The following is a 19,083-nucleotide window of genomic DNA, read 5'->3' on the forward strand; positions in this document are numbered from 1 at the left end:
TTTAATAATAAAAAAAAAAAACGACATTTAATTATGGATTTACGTTTACAAAGTTAAAAGCTAGGGTACACAAATATAAAGCGTTTAAAATCACATGTGCAATACCATATTAATAATAGCATTATGTATTGAAGGCCCGCTATGGACGGATCCAATTTACAGTCCCGTCTGCTACGACGAGTGCTGAATAAATCATGACTGGATATCGTGCGAGCTGAAGCTTCTGTTCATTTTGGTTTAAAAGTTTGTCCGTTGGTCCGTTCGTCGGTTTGTCGCTTGTTCGTCGACTGATAAATACGATGGGTAACACGATGGCTTGAACTGGCAGCGGCAGTGGCTCGAGAAAATTAGTGGTTGCTCTGTTTGAGCAGCAAACAGAGCAGCGAGCAGGACATGTAAATTACGGCGCTTAATTAGAACCGCGGCGCGTGCAATGGATTTAATAAAAAAAACTCTCGTTCCCCGCCGCAGCGCTCCAATTAAAAGCCACTGAAGGCTGAGGCTATAAGCGCCGCCACAAGGCCAAAGCCGCTAAGAAGGACTTCCGGGGAATAGGACCTCCTGTTGGCCGCATTTTCCACGTTCACAAAAGGAATCGCACTCTGATTGAGAAATGGCATCGGCTCGAGCACACTTTTGTACACCTTGCGATCGTTGAGCGGTTGGATGGGTCGGAAATTGTTGTTCAAGTGCTCATCGTTGGCTGTTAGCTGGCGGAAGGCGTTGAGCTGAGGGCACATACGTAAGAAATGGATAATCGTCATTCAGGAGAGCGTTTTATGCGATTAGGTTGACCCACCTGCTTCTCCGTTATATCGATCGGCTCCATGAAGTCAATCCAGGTGACATCCTCGCTGCACGGCGGAGTTGTCAGCGAGCCTACGTAGGTATAGTAGTTCAGGAGATCCCATGAGAGGTAGTCCCGCAGGGGCATTGGGTTTGTGAAGTTAACCGACATGCCCTTCCTGCCAATCTTGGCGAGCTGGTTTGTAAAATCCTCGTAGCTCTCAGTACCCTCTTTTTTGACCTAAATATAAAAACACTTGTGGGTCATGCAACCGAGTAGACCTCTTGCCAGTCCCCTTACCTGAAAGAAGAATGCCATCACGGCAAGCCCGTGATCCTTGCCGAGGGCGCTTTCAAAGTTCGGGTACTCCAGATTCCGCAGCACCACATGCAGCTCCGCGGGGTAGGCGTGGTTATCTATCAGATCCTCACTGCCCACCGTGTCGTTCTCGCCCCAGTGAAAGTGGAACTGCTCGAACTGGTATCCGGTAAAGGGAGACAGCTCGGAGAGTGGCCCGCCTCGGACCCGCGGCTCCATGCCCTCCTCATAGGTCATCCTCACCAGCACCGTGTGCCCGTTGTTCGATATGTGCATGACCTTTGGCGTCACCATGGTGTTGAAGAACTCCAGCGTGGGATACGCCTTATCCTCAACGTTGACCAAATCAATGTTTATGGGGCTCTGCTGTTTGCCACTGCAGCGGTTGTAATCCTCGCTCCAGTGCTCGGGGCCGTGCTGCCCCCCATATCCAAAGTCCTGAGCCAGGCCAGACGACGCTGCGGGAAGAGAGGGGAGAATAAGCAAGCCGAGACTGTTGTTAATCGATCTCCCTCAGGTGCTAATTGCTTTGGCACTCGCCGACGTATCGGTGACATCGTCTGTGCCGTTGCCGACAGTCTGGATTGAGATGCGTTATTTGATCAAGCTATCTATTAAAGCGACAACTATTTTTGATCGCGGGGAAAGCTAAAAATACCCTTATGTTGGTCCTACCACTCAAAAGACTCAACTCAATTCGCACTTTGCGTCAAGGCACACATGCTGTACTCCGTCTGTCGTCAGAGGGCATCAGGTGCCTTCAGATCAAACATCGGTCTACACGTAATTGCACATTTAATTAGCATCAATCGAGCAGCAATTATCCATGTAAAGTTTATTGAGTTCCGCCGCCGGGAATACTTTCCGTGAAATATTCCATCTACGAGTATAGGAAAGGGCAAAAACAGTCTGCCAGTCTGTTTCTCAGCTTAGAGAAGCTTTAAAAACATGATATGTCATATATAAAATTTGCATATTAATAGCCGAAGATTATTTTTGTTCGCGTCTGCGATATTATCCACTAATTTGTGGGCAACAAAAAATCCCAACAAAATTAGCAGAACGCTCAAACTGAATTAGCTGTCATTAGTAGTCGATGTGTGTGTTTAGATGCCCAGACAAGTTACAAATTTACGTGAATTATGAACTAATTTTGACCAGCTGGCCTCTTTAGTATTTTCAACCACAAATTAGCAAAACATTGCGGTGAAATTAAATTAAATAGCATAGAATAAGTGGATCACATGGAAAATTGAAAAAGTGCGCCCAGGGCAATCGGAAATCATGCGTGATTAATGGTGAGGCATCGACTAGAACAATCAGAAGGTTAAAGATCAGTCAGGTGACAGTCAGCAAGACGGTAGACATAAATTGAATGTCGTATCGCAGACATGTCCCAGACTTCTGACGATGTGCCAGTCATAAAGACTTCAAGCTTTTAGTTCAACCGCCTTGATTTGATATATCATGGAGATAATCGTTAGGCACAATTAATTCTTGGAATCATACGAGTGGTACAGTACTGTGTTTAGTTAAATGTTTGCCCGTAAACCAGCTTGCACCAGCTCGGAGTGCACTTATTTATTCATTCATTCATTCATTCATTCATTAGTTAGTCTTGGGATATCACTTCTCGGGGAATTACGCAAATATTTGTATAACTAAATTGCCAAGACACCAAGTGCTCAATTGATAAATATGTTTAATTAACGCAATTGAGTATTCAGTGTGTTATTTGCTGGTTTGCTCACCATAGGCTAAGATCAGGGCAAAGGCCACTGTAGCACTAACATTACACCTCCACATGGTTTCGATTCGATTCACTTCTGAGAGACACTTGCCGCCTTATCGGGCTGTCGGGCCGTCGGGCTGTTGGGCTGGCGGGGCACTGCGCTTGTCACCTTGTAAATTATTGTAACTGTTAAAGGCCTGCTGCCAATCGAGAAATCTTGCGGCTTTCCGACGGTATTTGTGTCTATTGTCTGCTGTCTGCTGTCTGTTCGTGCTCACCCGCCAAGTGCGGTCACACAACTGCGGTTAGGGCCGGAGCGGTGCCTAAACTTATATCAGTTAGCCAGAGCTTGGCTGGTGCTGATTGCTTCTGTTGTCCTCTCTTTCTGCTCGATGTGGCCCACTGGTACTTCCAATTCCCCTTCAATTGAATCCCCAATCGGCCCGTGGTCATGAGAGTTCCACTTGGGCATCGACGCAATGTCCGCTCCGCTACCTGCCCCATCCCCTGCCGCAGCCCCATCCCCTGCCCCAGCCCCTGCTCTCAGCGACAGGCGAGTGAGGGGCAAGTTTCTGCGGGTAATCAAAAGGGAAGACGAAAATTCAAATGGTTTGCCACTGCTGTGCTGCCCTACGCTGCGACAGAGTCCATCTGACTGGCTGTTCTTGAAATACATTACAGGAACGGTATGATTTTCGGTGTTTGCTCTCCTTCCACACTCTACACACGGATATCCCAGCGTATGTATCGTGTGATATCCTATGTTCTGGTTTTGATATTCATATTTTGATATTATTTTGAGCTGGAGCTCCTCTGTTCTGATTTTTAACTACAGAAACGTTATCATTCGAAACGAATATACATATTATCTGTTGTATTGTATTTTGCTAGTAGAACATACCCACTTTCAATGCGGGGTATGCTCGAGTAAGCCCTCGCATTGGAAGCATTCCGTTATTTCTATTCTTGCTCTTTTGCACTCACCTCTCTCACAGCATTACAGCATTGCCATGCTTAAGCAAGTTCATAATTCTACGATAGAGTAGGGCATAATCAATGCAGATAGAAGACATACTGAAAATCCAAATGCTAAGGATATTACAAGACATCGTGTGGAAATATATGCTCCAAGCTAAACCGAAAACCATGTAGAGAATCCAACTGTAGTCGAGTATTACAATGCTGAGCGAGTATACAACATTTATGGAAAACAAAGTGTGTGCACTATTCGATGAGGCGAAAGACGAACTTCTTTCCTTGCGAATGACTAATTGTGTGCGTGAGGGGAGGGGAAGTAAGTGTCGAACGCCAAGTTCGATGACGAAGGCGAAGACGATGTTGATAATGGTGATGACAGAGTCGGGGACAGCTGGTGGCGAAAGCCAAGACTGAAAAGTCGGATGCCAAATGCCAATAGTGCACGAGCGCGATTGTGGGAAGCGACTTTCGGGAGAGAGTGGGCTCTCGAGTGGACGGGGTTGCGAAACTAGTACATCTACCAACAAGTCTCTTCTCTGATCATTGACGGGGTCGGGTCGTGAGAGCTATCTCATGTTTATAGAGCTGTACGAGTACTACACATTTCCATATGAACAGTAAATCTGGGCGATACTTAGGTTGATTGCTTTGCTGTTTATCTTGGCATCACATGTCGCAGCCACAAATCGCAATGCAATTGAAATGTACTATGCATGCTTAATGGAATTACTATTGCATGGTAATCGGTGCAGTGCAGTGCAGTGCAGTACAGTGTGGTGCGGCCTGTTTGCTTTGGACTGCGTTTGCATTCTCCCCGGGCATTAAACATTAACAATTTAGACTGCCTTTCATTGCAGTTTGAATCGATCAATAAACTATTTTTACTACCGATTCGACAACCGATCGCATGCCTAATGGTGTTTCCATATGGCTTCGTGTCAACTCAAACGATTGTCTATGTATAATTTGCTCTGATCTGAGGGGAATTTTTCGGCTGACCCACTCACCGGATTGACTCATCTTGAATCTCGAAGCTTGAAGCCCGCGTTTTGGCAGTGGAAACTTTTCCATTTTGGCACTTTCATTGTAGTAAACTCTGATGTACTGGGGCGTGAGGAGGGCGTTTATTAAAACGACCTCCAAGATATGTCAAGCGAGAGCATAATGTCTGGTTCCGCGCACAAACACGACCTACAATCTATTTACAATCTGGAAAAGTTTCCCAGAGAACACTTACGCTTGTGCCCGCATTTTAATAGTAGACTCTTTTTGTATTCTTATTTTTTGAGCAGGTCTCTAATTACTTTGTTTGGGGTTTCGGCTTGGGCTTGGGCTTGGTCTGGGGCTTAGAGCGGGAGAGAGTAAGTGCTTTTTTCTGCCTTTGAGTTCTTCACTGGCAACAAAATATATTAACGTTCACATGTACATATATATATATACATATATATACTGACGGTAGCCTGCGGTGAATGCGTAAATGTTTTATAATTCGGTGCCACAAAGTAGAACTTTTAATATCTAACCCCGGGAAGACGGCACACGACGAATGTCTGTTGGTAATGGGGGTAAAATGTGTGTTGAATGCGAAACTTTTTGCTTTTTGGTTTTTGCTTTCATTTGCCCACTGATTACAAAGCCTTTGCTGTTGCTTTGCCCAGATTTAACCAAACCGAACGAGACCAAACGAAAACCACTTGCCTACGAAATACATAAATGCACAAATATGAGTATTTTGTCGGAATTGTAAAAAAGTCGCAGCGCCAAGAGTTGCCCGGAGCATGACGAGCCACCGTGATTACGGAGAGATATAGATAAGGGTAGGGAGGTGCTTCCATATGTATGTACTGGGGTATGTGTGTCATAGTTCAGATAGAGATGGAGAGAGCCAGTTCTGAACAAAGCTCCCGGCAATAATCCCAGCGACTGTTCAACATCATCATCCACATCCACATCCACATCAATAATCATTCTAATAAGACTCGTTGGCATTTAGCATGGGACAGGGAACAGCAGGGGCGGCCTTTATTCCTATTTATTTTTAATTAAAGTGCAACTGCCGACGAGCTGCGGCTGGCTTTAGTCAATTTACGACTAAAAGTGGTCCAGGAGAGTGCCCCGACCAGGAAGGGCTGCCAGTTTGTCGTCGCAGCTCGAACTATTTGTTGTCGCGGTCTCCAAAACCATACTCCAGGGCGTTTATGCATTGGCGCCTATCATATCGGTATAGCTCCGTTATCGTCACTACCTCTGAACCTCTGAATGAACGCAGACACTGTACTTTCAAAGTGCCTTCAATTGCATAATGCAGTGTAACGTGTCCGGCTAGTGGCACGGAAAGGCTGCGGTTGCCCATGGCACGCGCGCGCCACAGCCGCAACTCCAATCCGAAAAGGGCCTACAGGCATGGCGCGGCTCGCCCATAATCACCCATAAGCTCACAGCTTTTATCAATGGTCCATGCACCATCTACCATCCGCCATCCACCATCCATCATCCATTAAGGCATCAGAAGTGCTAAGCCAATGACTGCTCCTGGGCCCTGCGCCCTGGGGCTTACTTTACTGACCAAATCGCGGCATTCTTTGTCACCGACAAATCATATATGTATGCGAAACGGTGCCATCAGCAAGCCAACTTTTAGGCATGTGGATGCGGTTGGCTTTAAGAGCGGAGAGCCCCCACAAAGAGCACTCGCCAATGCTCTCTCTCTCTTTCTCGCCGTTGCCACATTCTCTCTCTCGGTGCTTTGCAGCTACCAACTGGATGGTCTGCTCGGCGGAGGATGCCACTGCCTGCGACAAGCAACAATTTTCATTGATAAAAACGCCAGCTGCTGGATCCTGTGGCTCAGTCGTACGCGAGCCTTCAGTCAGTCCGTGCCGGATTGGCGAAAGTCCTTTGGGAGTCTGACGAGTCGGTCTTTTCGGTGGATCTCCTTTTTCCGTGTGAGGGTCCCAGACTTAATTAAAACTCGCGTACACGCCGCGTGTCAACAAGTTTATTTCCTGCATAAGCAGCTCAGAGCGGCTTACGAAGACATCAAACAAACGGCTTAAGGCCTTTAAAAAAATCACCATTCAGCATAATTTTACTGGATAAACAGTTGAATTCGCAGGAAAGTTTTACGTCCAATTGGCGCCACTCCACAATCGCAGTTGGTAAACTTTGGGTCCGCCCGATGATAAATTGTTAAGGAACTTTTCCCAAAGAGTTTTCCTTTTCGGCAGCAAGTGGCAATTGAAACGACAATTTCGCAATCAGATAACATTTAAGTTTCGGGAAAGTTACAATGCCGCTCTGGTAATCCAAATAAAAGCCGAGCCGAGCTAAAGTAAATAGATTCAGTATCCTCTGCGATTTGAAAAGACTGCACAATAAATCCAAAAGGTGAGCAGAGTCACTGATTTGATTGGTTTAGCACACATCCGCTACACTTAAACGAACAAATACACTCGCCAAAAAAGTTTGACCAAACTCAAAATATCTCGAATGAATCCTCGAAGAACTAATTTAGATGTAAGCAGCCCAGAAATATTGAGCTGAGAATAAAAAACTCCCTCGTTTACCAAATGAATTGAATCAGAAAAATGCTTGTTGTGGTCTCTTTTTTTTATGTTTCTAAAATGTTTCTTAAAAAAGAAATTTCCCATAAATACGTGTCCTAGAGAAAGCCAACTTTCTTGTTTCATTAAAGATCAATCTATCTATAAAGTACAAATTACTGCATCAAAACTGGTAAGTTGGTTGAAAACTTATAGCGGCACTGTATATATGTATATGTATTACAGGAATACCATGTTGATTGTGAGCCTTTGAGGATATTTTTATAGGATATTTATAGGATATGCTCCCAAATGCAAAAATGTGCAGGCCACAAAAGTACATATATTCCAGCCGAGATTTTAATTTAGGTATTAAGCCTAGATATTTAGTTGAATACAGCCCTAAACACACATTTCACACATAAAAAGTGCAACTTTGTTGGAAAGGTTATTGAATGGATCAGCATAATCGAGGATTTAAACTTTTTAAATCTCTTTACTTGCATTTACGAAACCTCTAGTCAAGTCTCTAGTAGAATCCCCATTCGTTTTCGGAGTAAAATACAAATATTGCTGGAATGAAATTTAACCAAAAGAAACCTAAAAGTACAAAAAGATGTACCAATGTTTTCTTACAAAATATTCAACCAACTCCTTTAAGTTTCATAGTTCTACTGAGCGATTAGCAATTCCAAGGATGATATATTTGTTCATTTTTGAATCATTTATGCCGTAAAACATCTGCAGTTATCTCAGATCTCTAGAGTTAATTTATGTGTCGCAAGTGCAAAATAAATTGCAGCGTTCCCTCAGTGTAGAAGTGTTGACTTTACATTTTTTGTGCTTAACTTTATTTGCTAGCCAGCATTCTGTCTGGCGTCATTTTTAGGGCTTTTTAGTTAACGCTTGTCACATTTATGATGAATAAATAAACTGCGATTCGAACTCGTGTCCAACCATATCCAATGCAACTTTCGATGGGGGAAAATTGTATTCCAGATACATTACTCATTAAGTTGTTCAACAGTCAGTTTATTTTAAGAGGATTTAGACTTCTCATTCATCCGTGAAAACACGGTAACGGGCGTCTTAATTGACAATTGAGAAAAGCTTAAGCTTGTTTGCTCATGGGCCGGAAAAACAATCCAATGTCCGAGAAACACTTGACCATCGCCCCGGCGACTAAGCGGATTCCAACGACATGTTCCATTCCGATGGAAGAAGCTGAAATATATCAAGAATGAGTCGACAAGCTGCAGTGCTGGCTCCATTCCTTTATCTTTATCTTTTTCTTTGGCTTTCTCGGTCTTTGGGCCCCGGCCCCATTTCGGCTAATATCGCCTCCTTTGTTTGTCAGACACACCTGAGTGGCCGCCGGTCTTTGTGACATTTACCAAGTTAACAAGTCGTGGCATCTTGCATCGTCTGACTTATAAGCCCCATGAAGAGGGGCTCGGACCCGGCCTGTGAGGATGCTCCTTGAGCAGCTGGCCTCGGGGAAACCTCTCTTGGCCTGCCCGGAGTGATGCAGGGCGTCCGTATCAGTTTCTCCTCCATGCTGCGCACCCTCTCACATGCCACTGCGAGTGCACTTCTGAGCTTTGGCCTGCCACCGGGTGGGTCACAATGCAATCCGTATCTTAAAGCTGTCGTGCCTTAAATCCAAGCAAAATGAATACTTGACATGCTCTAATGCGACGGCGTTCTCGGTTTCAGCAGCAGAGACCTGTCTCGTGGTCCCAGTATCTTAGCAGCAGAACCGGCATCAGCACCAGAACCATCACCCAGAATCATCAGCCAGCACCCGCATCCATCAGAACTACATTTAGGCCTTTAAGTGCCTGTTGATGATGGCGGCATAGAACTTTCAGTGGCAGCCTTGGGCGGCAAACATTTCATTTAGAATATCTAGACGGGCCAGGGGCAGAGGCAGAGGCAGGGGCAGGGGCCGAAAGAGGTGAGTGGTAAGTGCGGATGAGGACTGCAATAAACTACATACTACATACATAAGTGAAAACTGTGAAATGAAAACTGGCGCGAGCGTAAATCAATACACCCATGAGGGTCATGGGCTCACATCGTAAAAGCAAAAACAAAATCACAAAATAAATATGTGCAGAATTTTTCTTCGACGAGGATGTACCCCGTATCAAGGGTCAAAGGTGACCCTTCTAGTGAATCCTTTGTGGGTTTTACGAAAATAGCAGAATGTTCAATACGCTTGAGAAGTTTTTGCCAAATACGGGTTCACCGGAGCAGAGCTGCCTTCTGATGCTGCATATGAGAAATAAGTGAGGCACATTCCATTCCATTCCATTCCAGGCGAGTCCTATGAGCCCGTTCCACAGATATGTGACAGATATATGCGTCCTGCGTTTCCGAGTGGGAGTGCAGAAACGAATGCCAGTGGCAGTCAGACCCTTTAAAGCTTCCCCCAAACGCGACATGACTATTTAAAGTCCTATAATGGTCGGTATGCATGTTCCTGTACCAGATATGTGCATAATACATTCATATGGTGCTTGTTCGGTGGCTGGTGGAAACTTTTTTATACAGCAATTATAACCAAATTCGTGTTTTCATGGGGATTCCCATATGGGATCCACCAAGGCGAACAGATCCAACGGAACGTGACGAAACTAAAGCCCGTAAATTGTCGTTAATCATGGTGTTTTCCACGCCAATTTGTCTGGATATTGCATTCACAGCAGAGACAGGGGCAGAGGCCGAGACAGAGCCAGAGCCAGAATCTCGATTAATGGTCTTCCAAGCCGAGTTCCAGGAAAACGAATGAAACAGTCTGATGAATTCGACAAGAGCTTGCCAAACCAAGCAGTGACAGTACTACATTTTTTTTTTTTATGTTTTTAAGCATTATAAAATGTTTAACGATTCCTGGAAAGTGCCAAACTATGGATGGTTGAAGCATCAATACTTCAGCCAACAGCAGATAAGCCAACTTTACAACGTCCTTGAAATGGCCACGTTCTTTGAAAATATTTGCTTGTCAATGTATCCATTGCTATTAGATTGCTGTTTTTGATGGGCAAAACAAACCCGTTTACCATGCACTCGTACATTTATGACGCCATCCTTTCATGATGTTATAGTATATTTACAAACAAACGAATATATATATACATACTCGTATGTGTATGTAATCCAAAGGTATTCATTTCGAAGCATCCTTTTGACGAGCTTTGCTTTGCGCTCTTTGATTATTAATTGAATTTATTCGCGTGTTTGTTTTTAGCATAGAGTGCACATTATTGCCCAGATATTTTTATTAGGCTTTAGGCTTTAGACTTTATACTTTGCGTATTTGTTTTATTGGTTTGAGAGCAACAGATCAAAAGAAAACTAATAAAAAAATACACTACTGAAGAATTTCAGCAGGACCTGTATACGGGCTAAAATCGATCTATCTGTAAGCCAAGGCAGAAGGTAGGAAGGAGCCAAAGAAAAGGCCAAATTATGTCCAAGAATAGTTGAACCAAGAGCTCCCGGGACTTCCATCCAATCGTCGAACTTTGTCCCCATAAAAACGTTGTTTGAAAACACGCAAAGTTTTCCCTACACATATTTATGCATAACTTGTCTCCTGCCAAGTTTCCATAAAACGTTTACATTGGGAACACGAATAAATTAGATTTTATTTAGAGCAAAAACAGGGGTAATCCGTGAGCGGCGTGTTGCTGCTCAGCGTGATGTGATGGCGATGCAACGCCTCTTATCCTCATTAACAGCATTGATTGGTGCCCCCACTGGAATCCAATAGCGATTACACTATTCAACACAACTATTTTTAGACATTGATTTAAAGTATTCCACTATTTCTACCCATTTACATATATTGCCTCCAAAAATATATTTATAATTTAATCAGAGAGAAAAGACTAAAGTAAAAATAGGTTGACTAGTGTAGCATATTTATTCATACCTTGTCGTCTGCCAAGTTTCCGTAAAGTTCACCCCTCCCCCGTATCCGCCCTCCTCCAAACACAAACTTGATTTCATTGAAAGCGATTAGGAATAGCACAGAACCCCATATGGTTATGTATCCCTGCGCATCTGGGATACATTGGTCATTTCACATTTATGCGAGTTGAAATGTAATTATCTGCGCTGAGAAGCTGGTTATTAACATCTATTCAATGAAATGCATCCATGTGGTCTTGCTCAATAATTGTGTTAAGAAATAATCAAAGTAGGGGCAGCTGTCCTTCCAGTTGAATGGTTTCGAAAGGCTGCTGATACGGCCAGTACGGCTTACTTTTAATAGCAATTCAAGTACATACCAACTGAATATAAAATAATTAGAGCTGGAAAAGGCCCACTCCCACTCCCACCACCACGCCCACACCCACACCCACGCTCAAAGCTCGGACCGAGTACTATAATTTCTATGCAGCACTCGCCACAATTTAGTAAAGTGATTCCCACTTATCTGCATTGTTCATTATGGGGCTCCCATCAACCTCTGAATGCTTTTTATCCTAGTCCCGCCTAGTCCCCCCCCCCGAGCGCTCTCCGCAATGCAATTGCCATGACAGCTGTTTGCACTGGCGGTAACATCAGCCGAAAGAGCTTTGCTCCGCAAACGAAGGAGCAGCCACTGCAACCACAAGAAATTGAAACTTAATTTAAATAAATTATTGTTGCTTGCTCTTTTGCGCCCGCTCTCAGCGATTTGCGTCCTTGCAAGTGGCCGGATAATTGTCCCCACCCGTCCCCGCAGGCCGTGCCCAGGCCGCAGTTCTCCGGCAGATGAGAGGCGGGAACCTTTCAAACCATTTCCACCAGTAATTAAATTTTGAGTGCAGATGAAATTGTACCGGAAAAATAAAGAATAAGATGCATTTGCATTTGCATTCGGAAGCCAAATCCTGGTGCACCAGCCAAATGTGCAAATTCAATTGAAGGGCCAGTAATTCCCATATAAAAGAGCCACCGTGGAGGTCTGCACGGGCCTAGCACGGGCGATAGATAACACTTATATAAAGGCCTGGCCGATTGCGACGGCAGTGGCGATACATTGAAAGGACTCGACGCGACACGATACGACTCGGCACGACACGACTCGATTCGACTCTAATCAAATGAATGTCAAACGTGCACTAACAAGTCACGCCAGTTCGCACAAAAGAAAAAAGGCTGGAGCTAATGGGCTCCCTAGTTAGAGAGGTTGTCGCCTAACAGGTCTGGTGGGGTTGCTCACATGATTCTATTTCTTTGAAGATTGGCGATGGGGGAGATTCACTTCCTTTGATTCCCCTTCTGTGAAGCGGCTGCTGGGGAAACATCAATCACGTTTCAGCAACTGTCCTGAGCGATTGTTGTTCGACAATTCGATTAATCTGCTTATGACAGCTTCCAAACGTGGCATACAATCAGTCAACATCTATTTTTGTCTGCCCAGGCTGGGAACCGGCCATTAAAGTGTTTTTTGAAATCAATTCAATATGTATTTCGCAAACTGAAGTGCAACGTTGCTCAGATTTGGTTTCAACTAGTTACACCCAATTGACCAATTGCTTATCGACCAAATACGTGGAACTGTTCAAGTGAAATTTCCTACTCTTGAATGAAAACTCAATCGGGAACAGTTTTCCCTTCTTTTGCGCTCAAATTGAACAGAAATAGTTCATTGTATTGCGGCAAATGGCTTGCTAGTTGTTTATATTATCTGATTCTATATTTTGTTCATTTTCTACTTGGCATTCGCGTATTGGCCTATTGGGAGAAAGTACGGCCCAAAGTTTGAGCAATCTGACAAATCATTGTTTAAGTGGCGTTCAGTTTTTGTGTGTGGAATTTCTTGAAAAGTCACTGAAAAGAGCATCTGCTGCAGTCTTTTGAACTGTCGCACATGGCACATTTGTGGGGCACTCAGGCCCAGCCTGTGCACAGCTCAAATTAACTGACAGCCGACCTTAGCTGCTTACTTGCCACATGCCTCTAGACGCCGGCGCCCAAACATGTTTCCTCATGTGTGGCGATGGGAACGCCGTCCTTTATGAATGATTAATTGCCGTTAGCATTGCCAATGCCATTGCTTTTTGCCACAGAATTTCAACAAATGGGACAAAACGGCTCGTTTCGATTTGCAGGAAAATTTATTTCGCATCGAGCCAGAACAAAGGCCGAAAGTTATGAGGGCAAAAACCAAAAACTAGTGTCCTTTGTGCGCGCAGAGCAAGAGCAAGGGCTATGACAAATTTCAATTGGCCAATTAGTGCCAATTAAATGGCATAAAGCACCAACCACAGCAGCAGCCACAGCCAGCGCCGCATTCAGGCCGTTTACAAAAACTGAACTATTTTCCAGCGGGATCTCCCACAAAAGGCAGAGCCGTCAAGAGTTGTAAATATAATAATACTCGCATAATAAGAAGACGCTGGAGCGGAAGGACCCGGGACCTGGTCACTTGTAGTTGTTGTACTCTCGTTGTGCAGTTGTTCTGCTGACTGAAAGCTGAAGTTGTTCTTTTCCAGCTGCTGTTTCTGCACAAACTTTTGTTATCGGAATTTGTCTTTGGCCTCGGCTGCCAAGTGCTCTGACTCTGACTCTGACTCCGCCTCTGGTTCTGGTTCTGCCGCTGGCGCTGGCGCTGGCTCTGACTGAGTCCCGCGAAGGAGGTTGACTTTGAGAAGTTCATGTTTAAGTTTTAGTTGTAGAGCACTTGCGGCAGAACCTCAAGTTCGTGAGTCCTGCAGGGCGCACGTGGCCGGATTCTAGTTATTTAATAAGCAATTAAGTTGCCCTAATTAACAAGGCTTCCCAGGATTTGCATAATCAGTTCTCATCGGAGTAGGTGCCGGACTGAATGAATGCTTGCCTGAATACCTGCCTGCCTGGCCGCCTGTCTGGACAGTCCCTCCAGCAGCTCAGCCGCAGAATTTGGGTTACATTCAGGTGTTAATTGATTTCAGTTCCGTCCTATTAATTCATTGGGGGTGGACGCACCATCATTTTTGTCTCGAGAGGCCGTTCGAGCAAACATATAAATGGCGGCAGACTCCGTGTGGCAAGTTCAGTTGTTGCCAAAACATGAACGTGTTCAGACCTTTGTGAAACGCTGCGCATGTGCCAAATAATAATTGAAATTGAGTTGCTTTTCAGATTTCAAGTGTCTTGTGGTGGAATAATAAACTACACTGTACATCTATCCTTTATAGGCCAAATAAAGTTTCGACCCAATTCGTAGCACACTTTTTCGGGCATTTTTCGGATACCTTTGTATTTAACTCTTGAGCGGCATCAACAAAAATATAGTTAAATATGTCAATTAAAGAGAGGAAGTGAGAAAATACTTAAGTTTGGATTTCTTTCAAACTCCCTCCATCAGAGCCAAGACAATGTTATTGGTTTCACGCTGGTTGTAAGAACTTCTTCATCGAGGGCCCACCTGCTGCTCCCTCCCTGGTTGATAGACAAAGGCTGATGTTAAGTTTAGGTAAGCAATTTAATGCAATCTGTATTCCGAACGAGGCAGCCGAGAAGAATCATTAATAGAGACTTCGGTGGTGGCTATCAAAACCTCCTTTAGAAGTCATCATCACTGGTCATCTTGCATCTAGAGTTGCAATCTTTGTATTGGCGTCTTTATTATGCTTCAATTTCCGATATGCTTGTGATTCGTTTCGCTTGTTCCCTTTGGCCGTATGACCATATTCCTTACCGTTTATTTTAAAAACACTTTCTAGATAGTTCACGCCTTTTCCGTTTACTTATAAATACACAGAAATGAAGATAATCCGAGTAGCGGGTATCGAATTTTGTTTGTCTTAAACTTTGCTGAGGGCCCAGGTTTAACTTTTTAAGTTTTTGGTTGAGACAAGGACCGAGCTGAACCTCTAAAATGTGATTAAATTGATGCTGAAATAACTACTAAGCCATGACCATCCGCAAGAAGGCGGAGGACTAATCAAACCAAGAGCATCGATTAAGAGAAACTACGCTTTTATATGTCCTCTTTCAGCCATCCCCTGGCCGAGGGCTAATTGGTTGTGTCTGTGCACATTGAAAATGCTTCGTGACCGCCGCGTCCGCCATGATGCACTACCAATGAGGACAGCCGGGGAGCTGCAACACGAGGCAGCATTGCCAAATGCGGTAATTGGAGCGCCGACAAGTAAATAAGCGCAATCCCAGCGTCCAAGCGGAACTCACCTCTGAGGCACATCGGGCACACGCAACCTGTCACGTCCCGGCTCCAGTTTGAGTTTGGAGAAGCCCGTACATTTGGCAAAAGGCGAACCGCACGCCATGGTCATGGAGGCCCTCATGGCAGCCCTGCCCACGCTGACGACGGAGGCAGCTGGCAGCAGCCTCTGGCTCACCAGTGCGCTGTCCCTTTCCGAGATGCTGGCCAACAGTAGCACCAGCCCCAACGCATCTCTGGTTGCCACCACCAGCTCTGCGGCCGCAGCGACGGCATCCACAACTTCCGCAGCGGAAGCTGTGGGAAAGGTCCCAGACAAGCACGAGGTGAATGACAATGTATCTACGGTACTGAGGTAATTATCCAAATGACCTGAGGCTAATTCCAAAAGATGAAGGGCTCTGTGTAGCCTTTGGAATTGTATGTACTTGCTAAACATCCTTTGATTACTTCCAGTTCATATCCCGGCTATATACACTATCGCGACAAGTACGACCTCAGCTACATTGCCAGAGTGAACCCGTTCTGGCTGCAATTCGAGCCGCCGAAATCCAGCACGTTCTACCTCATGGCCGCCCTCTACTGCCTCATCTCGGTGGTGGGATGCGTGGGGAATGCGTTCGTCATCTTCATGTTCGCGAACCGCAAGTCGCTGCGGACGCCGGCCAACATTCTGGTGATGAATCTGGCCATTTGCGACTTTCTAATGCTCGTCAAGTGTCCCATTGCAATATACAACAACATCAAGGAGGGGCCGGCGCTGGGCGATGCAGGTGAGTAGCGATGCAGGCAGGAGATTGGGCGCTGCCCCCCACTAACCAACTCTACCCGCAGCCTGTCGCATCTATGGATTTGTGGGCGGCCTAAGTGGCACCTGCGCCATCGGGACACTAACGGCCATCGCCCTGGATCGGTACAATGTCGTGGTACATCCGCTCCAGCCCTTGCGCCGCTGCTCGCGACTTCGCTCCTACCTGATCATCTTCCTCATCTGGTCCTACAGCTTCCTCTTTGCGGTGATGCCCGCCCTGGACATCGGGCTTTCCGTTTACGTGCCGGAGGGATTCCTGACCACCTGCAGCTTCGATTATCTGAACAAGGAGACCCCTGCGCGCATCTTCATGGCCCTCTTCTTTGTGGCCGCATACTGCGTTCCCCTCACCACCATCGTGTACTCGTACTTCTACATCCTCAAGGTGGTGTTCACGGCGAGCCGCATCCAGTCGAACAAGGACAAGGCCAAGACGGAGCAGAAGCTGGCATTCATCGTGGCTGCCATCATCGGCCTGTGGTTCTTGGCCTGGTCGCCCTACGCAATCGTGGCCATGATGGGGGTCTTCGGCCAGGAGCGGCACATCACGCCCCTGGGCTCCATGATACCGGCACTCTTCTGCAAGACAGCCGCCTGCGTGGACCCGTACTTGTATGCCGCCACGCATCCCCGATTCCGCGTCGAGGTCCGCATGCTCTTCTTTGGACGCGGCGTCCTGAGGAGGGTTTCCACCACACGATCCTCATACATGACCCGCTCAAGGTCCTCGTTCAACCGACGACTGCGTCCAACCCCCGACGCGGAACACCGGGTGGAGTCCTACCTAATGAACAACAACCTGATGATGGTGCCCGAGGAGACGGAGGAGAACGAGGAAATTGTCGTTGTGGCTGAGTTTAACAACTCCTCGTACAGCGGCATGGAGCAGAGTAAGTTCTAAAAGGTAAGAGCAAGTCGCACCACTGAAAGAGCAGATGACGATCTGCCAACCTGGAACTGGAAGACACATACATAGATATGAGTGGCGTTGTGGCGCAATCTGTTTAACATCGAATCCTCGGAATCCTCAGTCATAGGGGAAATTTGTCATGCATACTCGAACACACACTGGGGACCCGAAACGAATGCGCAATGTGAATCTCTATGCCACAAAGAAGAGCCAACTGCTTTGTTCGGTCACTGCAATGGATGCCATGCCGCCGAGGGACTCCCACATCGCGCCCCATAATGAAAGCGAACGAAAAATGAAACGGAAATGAAAATGGAACTGGAACTCTTGGCCATTGTGCTGTGTGTTATGAAATCCCTCTTCCTTCTCAAGGAGGAGAAGCCATAGCCATAACGATAGCGACAGCGACAGCGATAGCGATAGCGACAGCGACAGCAACTGAAGAAAGTGATAGCAAAACAAACTCGTATTTAATGAGCTTACGGAATGTTTTGAGGGAATCCGAGTACAATAGTCGAAGTACAGCATGTGCAATAGGAACTGGTAATTATGTAAGTCTAGGGAATTAAGTGGTAGGCATAAGCAAAGGCAACATTAGTACAAAGAGCGATTCGATTGGGAGTCGCAGAGGCCGAGCCTGTGACAGTGGCCGTGGCAGTGGCAGTGGCCATGGCCCGCCGGGCAATGCGATGGAAATACGACACATAATATCAGGGAAAATCATACATTGAATCTGGATAATTGGGCAAGCCGGACGCACGTCTGGCATTAGCAACTAGGGGAAATTTCGGGGGACAGCGACAGGATGATATTAAAAGGATTTTCAGATTGTTTTTGTGTTCGGCCACTATTTGAGGGGTGCACAATCAGCCTGATTGCGACCCATTTCAATTGCATTGTGATGGCAGCTTAGTTGTGCATTAGAGCTTTCAATTATTCAAGGGAAGCCACAGATACATTTTCAATTTCGCAAAGTAAATTAATTTAATTGCTTTTATGTCTTGATGTCTACTCCTGTGGCCCCGTGTACCTTATAGATATAGTGGGATCTGATCTGTATGTTTGTATGTATATCGTAATCACTCTACCTAACTAAGCGAACGACTCTGATAAAGTCAACGAGTACTTGTACCTGTCACGACGATAGAACATAGAAAAGGAACTAAGCAACCTATATATCGAATTTATACCCCATAAATGTACTACTCTATCTGTGTATCACTTTTTTTTTGTATGTATGTATGTATGTATGTGTGTGTGTAAGAATATGTACTATGTCCATGTATTTAGGGACAGTACAATTACAATGGGCCGGAGAACAATGACGGAACAGAAGATGAACCAGTCGCCAAGCATTTTAATTACGAGAATACAAATTTAAGCCATTGTTGGGCAAACCTGTGTACTGTTTCCTTCGAAATGGTGGAGAACAATAGGCACGGACACAAGCACGGATACAGTGGCACTGGCACGGGCACCGGCACGGCCACGGGCACGGGCATGGGCATGGGCTCAGGTCCAGTAACTCGTACCGTGTTGGTTGTAATGGTCCTCAAAACAGAATTGCAGAGAGTACCTGGCCAACAACGTGAAAGGGAAACAGAGCAAAGGGAAAACAATTTAATTAGCATATTTAAAATGCACTTTGACAGCAGTTTATTTTTGTGTGTGCAAGCGCTTGTATCCAAATTAGTTCAATTCCGTAATTGTTTAATAAACATGTTTTGTATTTACGGCAATGTTGAACCAAAGAACCTTCAATAAATGTGTGCAAAATGTTGTAATTAAATATATTTCAAGGGCCATAAGCGCCGCTTCCCAGCCGTGGGTCATCCAACAGG

The 19,083-nt window shown here is 45.4% G+C and overlaps 2 protein-coding genes across 2 annotated transcripts; one reads left to right on the plus strand and one right to left on the minus strand.

Moving 5' to 3' along the window:
* Nucleotides 1–3,136, minus strand: LOC6596133 (carbonic anhydrase 2). The gene is made up of 4 exons (XM_002021061.2): nucleotides 2,857–3,136; nucleotides 1,088–1,563; nucleotides 800–1,027; nucleotides 1–728 (listed from the first exon to the last, which is right to left on the minus strand). Exons 1-4 carry the CDS (start codon nucleotides 2,909–2,911, stop codon nucleotides 480–482), a joined length of 1,008 nt encoding a protein of 335 aa, XP_002021097.1. The 5' UTR covers nucleotides 2,912–3,136; the 3' UTR covers nucleotides 1–479.
* Nucleotides 3,137–6,692: 3,556 nt separating this feature from the next.
* On the plus strand, nucleotides 6,693–19,007 carry LOC6596132 (opsin, ultraviolet-sensitive). Its single transcript, XM_002021060.2, has 4 exons — nucleotides 6,693–7,202; nucleotides 15,339–15,876; nucleotides 15,978–16,294; nucleotides 16,356–19,007. The coding sequence occupies exons 2-4, from the start codon at nucleotides 15,626–15,628 to the stop codon at nucleotides 17,231–17,233; spliced, it is 1,446 nt and encodes a 481-aa protein (XP_002021096.1). The 5' UTR covers nucleotides 6,693–7,202; nucleotides 15,339–15,625; the 3' UTR covers nucleotides 17,234–19,007.
* Nucleotides 19,008–19,083: the final 76 nt, after the last annotated feature.

Source organism: Drosophila persimilis, unplaced genomic scaffold, assembly GCF_003286085.1.
Source record: "Drosophila persimilis strain 14011-0111.01,24,50 unplaced genomic scaffold, DperRS2 tig00000431-arrow-pilon, whole genome shotgun sequence".
Lineage (NCBI taxonomy): Eukaryota > Metazoa > Arthropoda > Insecta > Diptera > Drosophilidae > Drosophila > Drosophila persimilis.